This window comes from Neltuma alba, unplaced genomic scaffold (genome assembly GCF_004799145.2).
Source record: "Neltuma alba isolate B1F8T4 unplaced genomic scaffold, ASM479914v2 tig00010694_pilon, whole genome shotgun sequence".
Taxonomy (NCBI): Eukaryota; Viridiplantae; Streptophyta; class Magnoliopsida; order Fabales; family Fabaceae; genus Neltuma; species Neltuma alba.
Window position 1 is genome coordinate 21,496 of NW_021635534.1, and position 13,209 is coordinate 34,704.

The window sequence follows — 13,209 nt, forward strand, 5'->3', positions numbered from 1 at the left end:
AGGGCCTAAAGAAAGCTTAAAGTTGCAGCTGAGCAAATAGGTACTGCTTGAAACTTTATGGTCAGGAGATAAAAGCAAGGTGAACCAAGACAACAATAAGCAGAGAGGGATTCAAAATATCCCATAAAAATATTATTATAATACTAGCATTAAATAAAAATTATCTATAGATGCGTTTGAACATTTAAAAATTTAACTTGAATAGTTTAGAACTGCAATATATAAATAAATAAGTAAATTCGAAATATTAAAATTTGATTTAAATACTTCATAACTATAAGTTTTTACTATAATATTTGTGCGTGTGCTCTTTTTTTTTTTTTTTTTGTACCTTTTATCCTTTGTAATCCTAAACCTAGAATACTCCAAGGTTCAAACTATAAACTAAATTTTGTTGGAGGGGTTTAGTTTTTATTTTTATAAGATAATATTCACTTTTATCTAAACATTTAATGAGTTTATATATTCTCTTTCTTTTTTTATTCATTTATTATATCTTTTACTTATTCTCTTAATTAATAAGGGCATATCTAAAAAAATATACCTTACATATTTATTATTTTAAACTGATTTTAACAAAATTTTTTGATAAGTAATTTATCTTATATTTTAAACCGGAGGAGGATATTTAGTTGCAGTTCCTTAAATCTGATTTTTTTGCCTCGGGATCATATTGGTTTTGCTGTCTTTTCATCTGGGATCATAACACATGGACAAGCTAGCCAAAGGAGCGCTGAACATGGCTATATTGGACTACAAATCTATCCGGCAGACTCGGCCTCAAATATCCTGGAAAATATTCCAGGAGACTACTCTTTGCTTTTTAGCTCTTTCCCTGCTTTTCGTTTGTTTTCGTACCAAGAAGAAAAAGAAAAAAAAAAAACTAAACACATGGCCTTTCTCTTACATCACCTGAACCCAAAAGGGCAAATAGAAAGGCACAAACATCTAACCCTTGCCAAGTTGTGGAGTTATTATGCTTGGTGAAACTGAAATAATTAAGAACTCACTTCAAAAAATGGGTAGTCAGTATATCCAATAATAGGATTAGAAATGTAAAACGTTTCTCTGTGGTACTTGTTGAGAGGAGCATCAAGCTCAAACCTTTTTGGCAAATCTGGATTGGACAAAAACCACTGACCATAGGCTACAAGATCTGCCCTGTTCTCAGCCACTGCATTGTTGCCCTCTTTGCTGTCATAGCCTCCAGCAACAATAAATGTGACTTTGAAGGCTTTTCTCATTGGCACAAGACTATGAGGGCTCTCAACTTTTTCTCCAACAGTCTTCACCCTTGGCTCTACCATGTGATAGTACAAAATACCATATTTATTCAAGGAATTCACCATGTGCAAGCCAAGTTCTTTAGGATTGGAATCCCAACATTCTGCATAATGTGCAAAAGGTGACAATCTAATTCCAACTCGCTTTGCCCCTATCTTGTCACTAACAGCTTTAACAACTTCCAAAGGAAACCGACAACGGTTCTCTAATGATCCACCATATTCATTGGTTCGATCATTGACCTGATCTTTCATAAATTGGTCAATAAGAAAACCATGGGCACCATGAATTTCAACACCATCAAAACCTACAATTGTAAAAATACTGTCGTTTTAAACTTCTGCTTTCTATGACAACATCAAGCATATTAGATTAAATACACAGCCAGTGCCACCACTAGTATGTAACATCATTTTTAAAGAATAAAAAGTGCTTAATACTTTGGCTTATACACAAATCAGGTCCCTCTAAATTTGTATATATTTCAAGTTGGTACCTGTTACTTCAAAAGTAGGCAATACTATCCTTTGAATTTTAAAGTGATAAAATGTCTCCATTCTGCCACTTTGAAAAGTTGTCAGGTTTGACATTATATCTAGGATATAGATGAGAAAATGGGGTAAAATTGAATCATTTGAACAAATTGGAGAGCATCATTGTAAGTACAAACTTTTAATCTAGAGGGACAAAATTGAACCTTGAAGGAAACTAGAAAGAACAGGACTTTACGAAAGCCTCATAATTATAACCAAAACCAATGTATTAAAAAAAGAAACCATTAAATTACATCCTGTCAATCAAGGCAATGCTTATATAGATTATGGTTGTAAGTTAATTGATTTTTCACTACATTTTTAGTTAGTGAAGGTACCAGCTTCCATAGCATTCCTTGCAGCTAGCCTGAAGTCATTGACGATTTGAGGAATTTCATAAGCTCTTAGCCTCCTTGGTTGTGTATATTGTCCAACATCAATGCCATTACTTTCAACTTGTGGGGTCAGTCCTTTGTCTGTGCAAGATATTGGGGCTTGCCAATTTGGCTGAAAACCTGTGTAAAATAATGTAAGATGAGGACACACGAAACATATACAACAACTTCATTTTGTAGCAAAGAAATTTAGAAGAGTGAGTACAGCTGTTGCAACAGAATGGAGGTGAGACTACGTGCTGAATAGACAAGTATATCAACTCCAACTCAGAGGTTATAATCTGAACAGATGATAAAATTCAAGGATTTAAATGTTGCCACATATTAAATAAAAGATTATGATTAGAGAGCCTCCCATATTTTTCACCTATGGATATCACCCATGAGTCATTCAAAATGGTGGCAGAAAAGATGCACATACAACAATGCTTCTATGGAGACATGATGTTCAAGTGATTTTTACTTTTATTTATTGTTTCTCATTTTCTTTTTATTCATTTATTTTGCACAGCTAGAGGAGGATCAAATAGGTTTGCCAATATAAGAAAATGGGCCAGTCCATCCTTGGTGGATTAGACTCAAACCCATTTATTTTTTGGGGTTTTGGTGCAAATTACAATACATCCGGGTTGGGAATTGTAGTTTTCACTTTCTGCATTTAAATTGCACAGAAGGGAGCAGGAACGGTTGCAATAATCGTATGTGAGTAAAGGTAGTTTTTCCTTTTTTCGTGGGAGGAGTTAAAAACAACTAAGAGAAAATTTTTGAAAACTGGTTTTTGCCTCTACTCCGCTTACTTCCTAGTTCTATCTCCCATTATGTATTTGCTGTGTAAGACTGAAGTTCTGAGTTCCTGACTATGACCGGACCTCTGCATGTGCCTATCTGAGATCATTCGACACTTCAGGTATGCCTGGAAACCATTATTGGCATCAGAGCATGGTTTTATTTCTTCTGCTGCCTTGTTCAATCTCTTTGTTTGTGGTTCTGTTTTCTTTTCTGTGCCTCACGGTTTGGCACTTTAGTCTATCTTAGGTGATTTTCTCTCAAATATTACACAAACCCCCTCTTTATATTTAGTATGATGATTGTCTATGGTGTATTTAGATGATTATGTGTTATTTTGAGTTTCTCATTGCTTCCATGACCGTCGGTTATTATAAATTTTTTGTCTCCAACTATTGTATGTTAGTAGTCTGTATGGGAGATGACTGAAAACAATCCAAAACATCCAAAAAACCATAAAAATGTAGGTTTGGAAGCATGAAACTCATAATCTGTATGGTTCTTTTTGAATGGTTAAAGTTTTTGTTTCTGGGTGTCTGGAAAATGCAGTTTTTTAGGCTAGAAAAATTATCTCATTGTATAGAGCTCAGAAAAACAAAGAAAATGACACCAAGAACGCGAAGAACGGAAGTCGTACGGAGGAGATAAGGGGGGGAGAGATATGGGGGAGAGAAGGTTCCAGGTCTGACAAACCCAACCCACGAAGGAATCCGGGTCTGTCAAACTCGGCTGGAGGTTAAAGACAGCCTCCAGCCTCCAGCCTCCAAATGATGCTGTTTTGGCATCGCCCCTAAAAAAAGGGGGGGAGGGGGTGAGACAATTAGGCTGCCTTGGTCTGGATCTAGATAGGACCAGACCAGGCCCAACCTGTTTCCAAAAAAAAAAATTAAAATTATTATAGTTAAATAAAATTTTAAAAAAATATATTTTTTGGCCAAAACTGCCACATGGTATGTTCCGCCACATGGCATACCCCTTCGACATGTGGACACCGCCACCTAAGAGGTGGTGGCACGTGGAGGTCGTCGCATGGCACGTGTTGCCGGCAGCAGGCTGCATGATGGCGCGTGGAGTTCACGTGTCAATTTCACGAGTAGGCTTCAATTTTTGTTTTCATTTTGTTGTTCTTAACTCTTCTTAGGGGCGCGTGTAGGTGCGTTGGAACTCCATTTGAGGTGCGATTTGTCTCTAAAAATCTCTAAAATCAAGATCTTCATTTTGATATATAATTTGCTAATTTTTGAGACAATTAAGGATCCTATTGTGAGTAGTTTAGTGCTTTTTCTGGTATTTTTATACGAATAAAAATTTCATAATATTCAAAATAATTTATATTATTTTTTTAGGTGAAAATGAAGCAAGAGGCTTCTGGCAGCACTGAAAAATCAAGCATGGTTCATTAGAATACTCATACATGGATAATAGAGTCTTAGAATATGAACCTGAGGATGAGGATCCTGAGAAGGACCCTAACGAGGTTCCTCAAGAAGACCCGGAGGAGTTCATGGATTCCGGACCTGAGTCGGAAACTTTATTCCCTATTGAACCCCTCTATGTTGAACTCATTTGGTCTCTAAAGATTCACTCGATCTTCCTAATCAGACCGAAGTTGAGGAAGAAGAAGAGGTGAATCAATCCTGTACCCCTGCTTTAGCTATGAGTATAGCTGAAAGAGATGCGGCCAAACTGACAAACATAAAAGGCATCAATGGCGTGCTCGTCAGTTACATCCAATACATGATTGATAAGAAGAATACTGAATTCTACCTTAAAGTCATAATAGAATACATAAGAGTGATAAGGGTCAGAGGTGGACTTAAAGGCAAACCCATAAGGAAGTCTTACTAGATTTGGGCTATAGAATTAGTATCCTCTTTTATGACCAAAACGCGCAAATTTAGGAAATTGAAGAAAGTAATGCTTGATTACCTTCATGTTCATATCAAATGATTGATTTTTGTATTTGGTTTATTGATATTTGTTATGTTAAGTTTTTAATTTCCTGCATTATAAACAGACTAAGTGTCTTATTTCATTTAATGAAATTACTTAAATTATTGTTATATGATTATCTGTGAATATATGTGTATGCCTTTTATAAGCAGGAGCTCTTAGAAGATAAGACTTCTACGAGTTATTTTTTTTTTTTTTGAAGTGCTTATATAGAATTCTTGATAGAACATAGTGATTATTACATGTATCTGTGTGATGGGAGGTACAAATGTACGCTCTTGATCATGGATCTTGCAGTGTTATTACTTTCTTATCAAGGATGATATAAGTACATGATATTGTATACTTTGCTGTGCTATATATAACTGAAATGTTATATGGTATGTCTCTCTTTTAGAAAGAACGTAGAATAATATGGGATAAATTTGTCACAGAACTGAAAATGGCAACTAAGAACATTATTGCTGAGCTTAATAAATGGAAAAAGCTTAACGAGGATAACTGGGACATATGGCACTGAAAGGTCCAATACATCTTGGAGGAACAAGATGCTGTTGAACCTTTAACCACTGCAATGGTTGAACCTGAAACTAGGAATACGGCCCAACATAAGAGAGGCCAAGAGGCTTACCAAATTTGGAAGAAGAAAAACAGCATAGCAAGACGTCGCTAAGAGAGGTGCTCCCCGTTTAGTATCTGTCTCGAATAGAATTGCCTCTAATAGAAGGATATTTATACTTTAGTAAAAAACAGAAAAAGAAGGGGGATACACAAAGATCTCATTTAGTACAAAATATTGAGCATAAAAAGTAAGAATTAAAATTGTGATAGGAAAAAAAATTAATACCATGAAGGTTTGTCCAGCCTCAACTAGCAAGTAATTCCACATATTAAGTATTTTTTTAAGTTGTTTTTTCAATCTCAATTCCAATCATTATTTGTAATTCTCAACGCTAAATACCAAACAGGGTCAAAGGATCACACGTGACTGTCACTATTTAATGATATAGCATGACAAATAACACGCAATTAAATTATATTCAAGATTTAACAAATGGCCATGGTTTGCTCGTAAGATAGAAATAGGATAGAAACATGCTAAGTTTTAGCTGAATATGTACGAGTTTGCAATAAAAATGTGTCCTATGGGATTTGAAGACAACTCCAATTTCTCACGCTTCACCTTCACTTTACTTCATTTGGTAAAATGGTGAGGTTGCGTCATTTCATCTCCTCAATATTCATCCTCTTCTATCTCTCCTCATCCACCTTCTATCGTGGGTTTATCTCCCTTTTCCCAATATAAAATATCCCCTTATTATTATTTATTCATATACTATTATCTTTTTATCTTTTCTTATTTTTTATATCTCAACTAAATACTACTTCGAGATTTTATAATTAGGATCGAAGGTAGTATATTTTTAATGCATTATATAAAATTGGAGCTAAACTACATAGTTTTTAACTAATAATATAATGATTTATTAAAGATTTTGTGTCACATATTTATGAATGATACTACTATTATCTGCTTTAGAGTTTTCCTATTTTGAATTTTTTTATTTTATTGGGCCGTTTTCTTATTCAATAATTTAATGTAATTAATATAATTTATTTTCTGTGAAAATTGAATTGTAATTAATCTAGACTAATTTTAATGATCACCAAATTGGACAAATTGAACTAGAATTTTTTAATTAATTTCTTTTTCCTTCTACTTAACAATGCGATGTAGACCATGGGAGAAAGGAGAAGAGAAGAGAGAAGGGAGCGAAGAGAGGGGGAGAGGGAGAAGTAAGGAGAGACAACAGGAGGTTAGAAAATATCAATTTTTATTCAATTATCAAAGCTGAGTACTTTTGATAACCCTAACTCTGTTAATAGAGCTCTAAAATATTAAAATAATAAAAAATTATAAATTAAATCTCAATCATAATTATAATTAAAGATAATAAAGGTAATTGCAAAATATTAAAAAGATTAAATCCTAATTCTAATTGATACACATCTTTATTCAAATTCATCATGGATAATCTACATATCTAATTAAATTCTAATTATTTTATATCCTATATTTCACCACAATGTCGAGAAAGAGATTTTAAACATAATTAAAAATCTCTGTATAATATTACAAAAACAGGAGCAAAAAGACAGAAATACAAATGGTGGAAGAAAGGAAACATAAACTTTAACGATACTACGCATTATGCAGAATTTTTACCCAATGGTAAGTCTAACTCCAAAAACTTTCTGTCATCATCATGAATTATATGCGGTTCATTTAATAGATCCCACATGTACAAACCTTTTTTAAATAAAATACTACCTCCGGTTCTTAATATAAGATTTTATTTGACTTTTATTTTGGTCCTAAATATAAGATCTCAACCCACTTTGTCTCTCATATCTATGCATTTTTTTCAAGGTAGTCCTTTTAATAATGATAGTTCTAGTCAATACATTTGATTAGCAAAAATATTTTAGAAAAGACAACACTCATTTATTACAAATAACTAATTTAACTTCTTTTCTTAATCTCTTCAAATTAGTCAACTGGCTCTTATAATTAGGACCAGAGACAGTATGTTATAAAGGGGTAAGTTAATAGTTTAGAAGTGAGCAAGGTCAAATGTGTGACTTTCCAAAAATGAAAGCTTGAGTCACCTTATTTTAAACTTGGTAGAAAGATATAGGGGAGCAGAACAATTCATTATATAAGTAAGAAGTTCATTTCTATTCTAATCTTTTCTTTTTTTTTTTTGCCATCCATTTATGTTCTAATCATTTCATCCATATAATCTCTAAAAACCAGAAAACGAATAGATATCATAGAAAGTTTAGTATAGATAAACAAAGAAAATTACTTCTGTCATTAATTTGTTAATTTCACATAAAGTGAATTAGTTAAAGAATTGAAAACACAAAAAATCTCCTTGTAATTGGATCTAGGTTAGGCTACTATAATATATTTAGCTTAATTTTAGTTTCTTTAAATAACCTCATAACAAGACTTTTTCAAGTGGTGTTGTTTTTCAAATAAGTTCATTGTAAATTATACGACAAAATTCTTTCCTTTGTATCGAAAATTTTTTTTACAACAAAATGATCAAATAATTGAATAAATACAAGAAAAGACTTATGATTTTTAGACTTTAAAACTTTTTTTAAGCCACATTATCTTTTATAAAACAGTTTTTAAAAGCTTATTTCTTGCATAAAAATTACTTCCTTGCACTTAATGTGTCAAGCATTAACTCCTTATTTCTAAAGTGTTAATGAGCTTCTTTGATGAATTTACCTTTGAACTTTGCATTGCGCTTAGCGAGTTAACTGTTCTCCTTAACGTGTGAAGTTCAGTTTAAGTATACCAATTAATTATCCTATGAAAATTTTCTAATGCATGAACCTCTTTCCTTAACGTGTTGATGATCTTTAATTTGTTTTGATCAATTTCACATTTTTTTAAACTTACCGTGTTAACCTCCACACTTAATGCGGGAGGAGGCATAACAATAACATCCCAAATTTTATTTTTAGAATTTAAGTAATATTATGATGGGATTTACTAAGTAACTTGAGGTTTAAAGTGAATGAAATGCATTTTCATGGTCTACAAACATATAGAATTTAGAAGACAATGGAATGAGGTTGAAAAATTTAAGGTGAAAATTCTAAATAAAATTAATAGGTCCTGATTATATTTATTAAATATTTGAATTTAATGAGGTTTTTCATGGAAATTGTATTAATTACTTGAACAAAAAGAATTTACCCAAAAATGGGTTAAATTTCAAGGATATAATTTTAAACCAGAATTTTTAGAAAAAGGGGGAATAATGAGGTTACATGGGGTTATAATAAAAACAAGTAAATTATATTTTCATGTAAGAGATTATAATTATCTAAATAATATAAAAATTATATTTGAGTAAAATACACAAGTAGAGCTCAAATTTTAGGATTTTAAGGACATCTGGACCAATTATAGAAAATTATAAAAGAGAAAGTAAAACCCATGAGATATGAGAGTGTAAATCATTTTGTGTGTAAAAATGAAATAAAAAGGAGAGAGAGATCAGGATAAAAAAAGAAATAAATTATATTTTATAATGATGTAAGACCCACACCATTATCATACTCTAAACGCTCCCACGACATTCTGCATCGTCCTTCATATTTCTCGTTTCGTGGCAGCTCTAGTCCTTTGTTAATGGAGGTTTAACATATTTTTTAGTTTCATTTTATACTCATATAATCTCTTTTAATCACAAAACTTATTTCACAAATATTTTCTAAGTAATGAGAGCTTTTTAGCAATATAATTCTTAAACTACATCATGATTTTGATGATAATTAATAAAACTATGAAACTTGTGTTAAATAGGGTTCTATCTTGAGATGCTTCTTAAAGCCTGAAACTTGTGCTAAACTGCTGAGATCATCTGATGGCTTCAAGATAATGATAAGCATGTGTTGAACATGGAAAGGTGATTTGAAGACAAGCAAGCTTGCACTAAACAAGATGATATGGCAAGAAAGCTTTGAAGATGCTAGTGCACTACGTAAGAACTTATCGTTCTGGAAGCTTTGCACTATCACAATCACATAAATTGAAGGAGTAGAAGAAAGCAAGTGAACATGGGATGTCACCGATTAGATCTAAAGGAATCTATATTCACAATATACCCCCTTCTGTTTTTTTATAAGGGCCTAAAATTTGAAATAATTTTGGTTCTTTTTTTTTTTAAATTTTAATTGGGTTGTATGAATATTTAATGTGTTTTTGTCATTTTTGTCTCTGATTAATTTTATACATTCCATTACTTGAAAGATTGGTAATTTAACATACTACATTCTCTTTTATATTGTCTCTCATTATTACTCTCTCTCTCTCTCTCTCTCTCTTTCTTACTTGCCCTCTACCACTTTGTTTCTTATTATAAGTTACCTCAAGCCCGCAAAACAAGAAATGCATTAATTGATAATTTTTTCTACATTTGTTCTTATTAAATAAATGTATTAAAAATGTGTTAATTTTTTTATTAAGTCTACAAGGATAAAATTGGAAAAAAATCATTAATTACTCACAAGTGACTTATATTTAGGAACAAATTTTTGGGGTACAAGTGACTTACAATAATAAGGATCAAAGTGGTATAAATAAGGGCATCTATACTTAGAAAAAAAAAGATCATTTCTTACATATTTATTATTTTTTAATTAATTTTAACTATTTTTATAAACAGCATAATTCGGTTGTAAAATCTTATGAAAAACCAACAGAATGAGAAGTTGTGTGACCATGCTTAATTGGATATTTTCTTACATTTTTAATTGATTTCATTTAAATGTTTGAGAAAACCCAATTTCATTCTTGAGGCACATAGATATGACGAATCTTTAAAATTTAATGTTTAGAACCACAGTAGTTGACTAACATTATATTGTTAAATTTGATTATGACTACTACTAGTAGTAATAGAAAACCAACTATAGAGTGTTTAGCTTAGTTGTCAAAAATTTCTGGATATATAGCCAACTATATATGATTAATTACCTATAGAGTGGTTAAATCCGTAGAGCCATATCAATATATATCATATAATGATTAAATCACACTGACTCATCATTTACTAGCCAAATCATACATAACTCCTGAACTTTATATCGTATGTAGATTATCTTCATCTGAACTGTCGATTTGTAGTTGATGACTTCTTCTAATTAAAATCACTGAAAAAGGTTGTTTCTAGCAACCAGAGATCGACCAGGCAAGAAACCTCACCTTCGTTTGCAAAGCTGGTAAGGCATTCCCCTTCAACGGGGAAATGATCACTCTGGGCTTCCTCGACTACCTTCTATCGGCATTGAAGGAACTTGGGGGATTGGATTCTAGAAAGAAAAGCGCAGAGAAAAGGGTCTGAGTTTAGCAGGGAGGAAGAAAATAATCAGTCTGACTTTAGTAGGGAGACAACAATCAAATCGGAGGAACAATGCAACATGTCTAATACTCGACAATAATAGCATGGGGCTCACCATGGAAAAAAGTAACAAAGATGAGATTATACTACTTTTATCTTGTTATAAGCCACTTTAAACATGTTTTACACAAATCAAGAAAAATTTGAGTTTTATTAACTCTCCTTTAAAATTTAAAAACTTTTTAATTTTATTCCTATTTAATACATATTATACAATTGAGAGTTAAGTCAACACAACAATAAATAAATAGTAAAATTATATATTTATATGAAAAGTTTATTGCTCTACCTTACAAACAGGAGTAGGAGAGTATTAAGGATCATGATATACCTTTTCAGAATTTTGACATACACGTTTGCACCTGAAAAGGCTTTATGGCACTAGATACGCATTCGCTTATACTTTACAGTTACATTTATACCTTAAATTTATATTTTTTCCAAGAAAAAGAAATATTACCTTTTTATTTCATTTTACTTGGTTGCATTATATATATATATATAGAGAGAGAGAGAGAGAGAGAGCAAATTTTGATTTCTTCTTCGGTTGCATTAAAATTTTGGTTTTAAAAAGAGTTTAAATGATCATCATGATGACCATCAGAATCAGGTAACCTCAACTGTCGTTTCGGCAATTGCATAAAGTGAGCTGTTACCCATCGTTGTTTTTATCCAACTTTTGGGGCAATTTTCTCCTCCTCACCTATAATTATTGTCTTCCACATCATTTTTCAGGCCCTCTTAGGTTAGGCTCTCTTAAATTATGTTTGGAGTGTTCGGTACGTAGAGAAAAAGTTAAAAAAGAACAAAGGAAAATAAGAGAGAATTACTACTCACACATATTTGGCGGAGAATTACTACTCATATATTTGGTGGGCTATAGCGTCTCTTTCATTGATTGCGGATGATAACTGTGCTTATGAAAAGAAGGGCAACGGTGAATCTAATATATACTAGTTTTATTTTCCTCATGCATTCCAACACTATAATTTTATTTATAGTGTATTCAATACAGTGATATATTTTTTTTTTTATGTGCATCCAAACTTTTACATTATTTTTTTAGTTACATCCCACTCCTTAATCTTTAAAGTGATGGATACATTAGAAAAATAAAATTAGGATATTAGATGTATCATAAATAAGATTAGGATGCTAAATATACCTTTATTCTAAGAAACAAATTTTCAACTTTGTTTTTCTTCCCTTTAAAAAAACAACTGTGCAATACAACAAAATATGCAAGAAAAACTTTATTTTGTAAAACATAAAAGTAATTATTTCAAGAAATTCTAAATACCTATAGCCCACATAAGGAAAATGCTTTTATTTGGATTCTTCTCTACCTCCCTCCACTAACTATTTCTACCATTAGATTAACATCCAATAGTTGAGATTTAATATACTATAACAATACTATTATAATATTAAATAAAAAAGTAAATATAAATAAATTTAACTTGTATATAAATAAATATTATGATCAGATTGCAGGGGATAAAAGATACAAAAAATAAAATATTTTAATAAAAATCTAACTAATTATGCATATTAATTTCTAACTGCTTAAATATATATTGTTTAATTAATATTATAATAAAATTGTTATAATATATTAAATCTCAACCATTTGATGTTAATCTAATGGTAAAGATGGTGCGTAGAGGAAATTAGAAAAGAAATTAACTGAAGACATTTCCCTCTCCAGCATGAAATCATTTAAAATAAATTAAATCAAATTCCTATGAACATCAAATGTGGAAAAGAGCTTTCATGAAAATAGTTAATAGTTAATTAGTAAATGCTGCTTCCTTTAGTTCTAGGCTAGCTAATAACATGGGCAAGGATATATCACTCAGGAGTTTGATCTCATCTGAGATCTATTCAACAAAGAAAAAGGAAATACATGCCCTCTTTATAATAGTTTAAAATCGATTATTTGTTAAAATAAAAGATATTTATGTAATTGACTTGTTTTTTAAGTTTTTAATTTTCAAATTTTTTTGGCCAAAACTTAAATAATTAATTTATTTACATGGTCATTAGTACTTTTGCACCTATAAAAAATATATGATGTTCGGTGCATTTTGGCTAAAAATTTACTCAAGGGATATTTTCATACTTTCATAAAATTAATGTGAACCTCATGGCAAAGAATAATGACTGTTAAGAAAATTTGATGGCTTTGTAATTTTTGCTCTGTTTTTACAAATTTATGGATATTTCTGCATCTTTAAAAAACTTACGGTGATAAATGCATTTTGGATAAAA

At 31.2% G+C, this 13,209-nt stretch overlaps 1 protein-coding gene across 1 annotated transcript; it reads right to left on the reverse strand.

Annotated features, from left to right (window-relative positions):
• Positions 1–927: 927 nt before the first annotated feature.
• LOC114758431 (12-oxophytodienoate reductase 1-like) lies at positions 928–4,057 on the reverse strand. The gene is made up of 5 exons (XM_028947464.1): positions 3,972–4,057; positions 3,692–3,788; positions 2,418–2,493; positions 2,156–2,332; positions 928–1,591 (listed from the first exon to the last, which is right to left on the reverse strand). Exons 1-5 carry the CDS (start codon positions 4,055–4,057, stop codon positions 999–1,001), a joined length of 1,029 nt encoding a protein of 342 aa, XP_028803297.1. The 3' UTR covers positions 928–998.
• Positions 4,058–13,209: the final 9,152 nt, after the last annotated feature.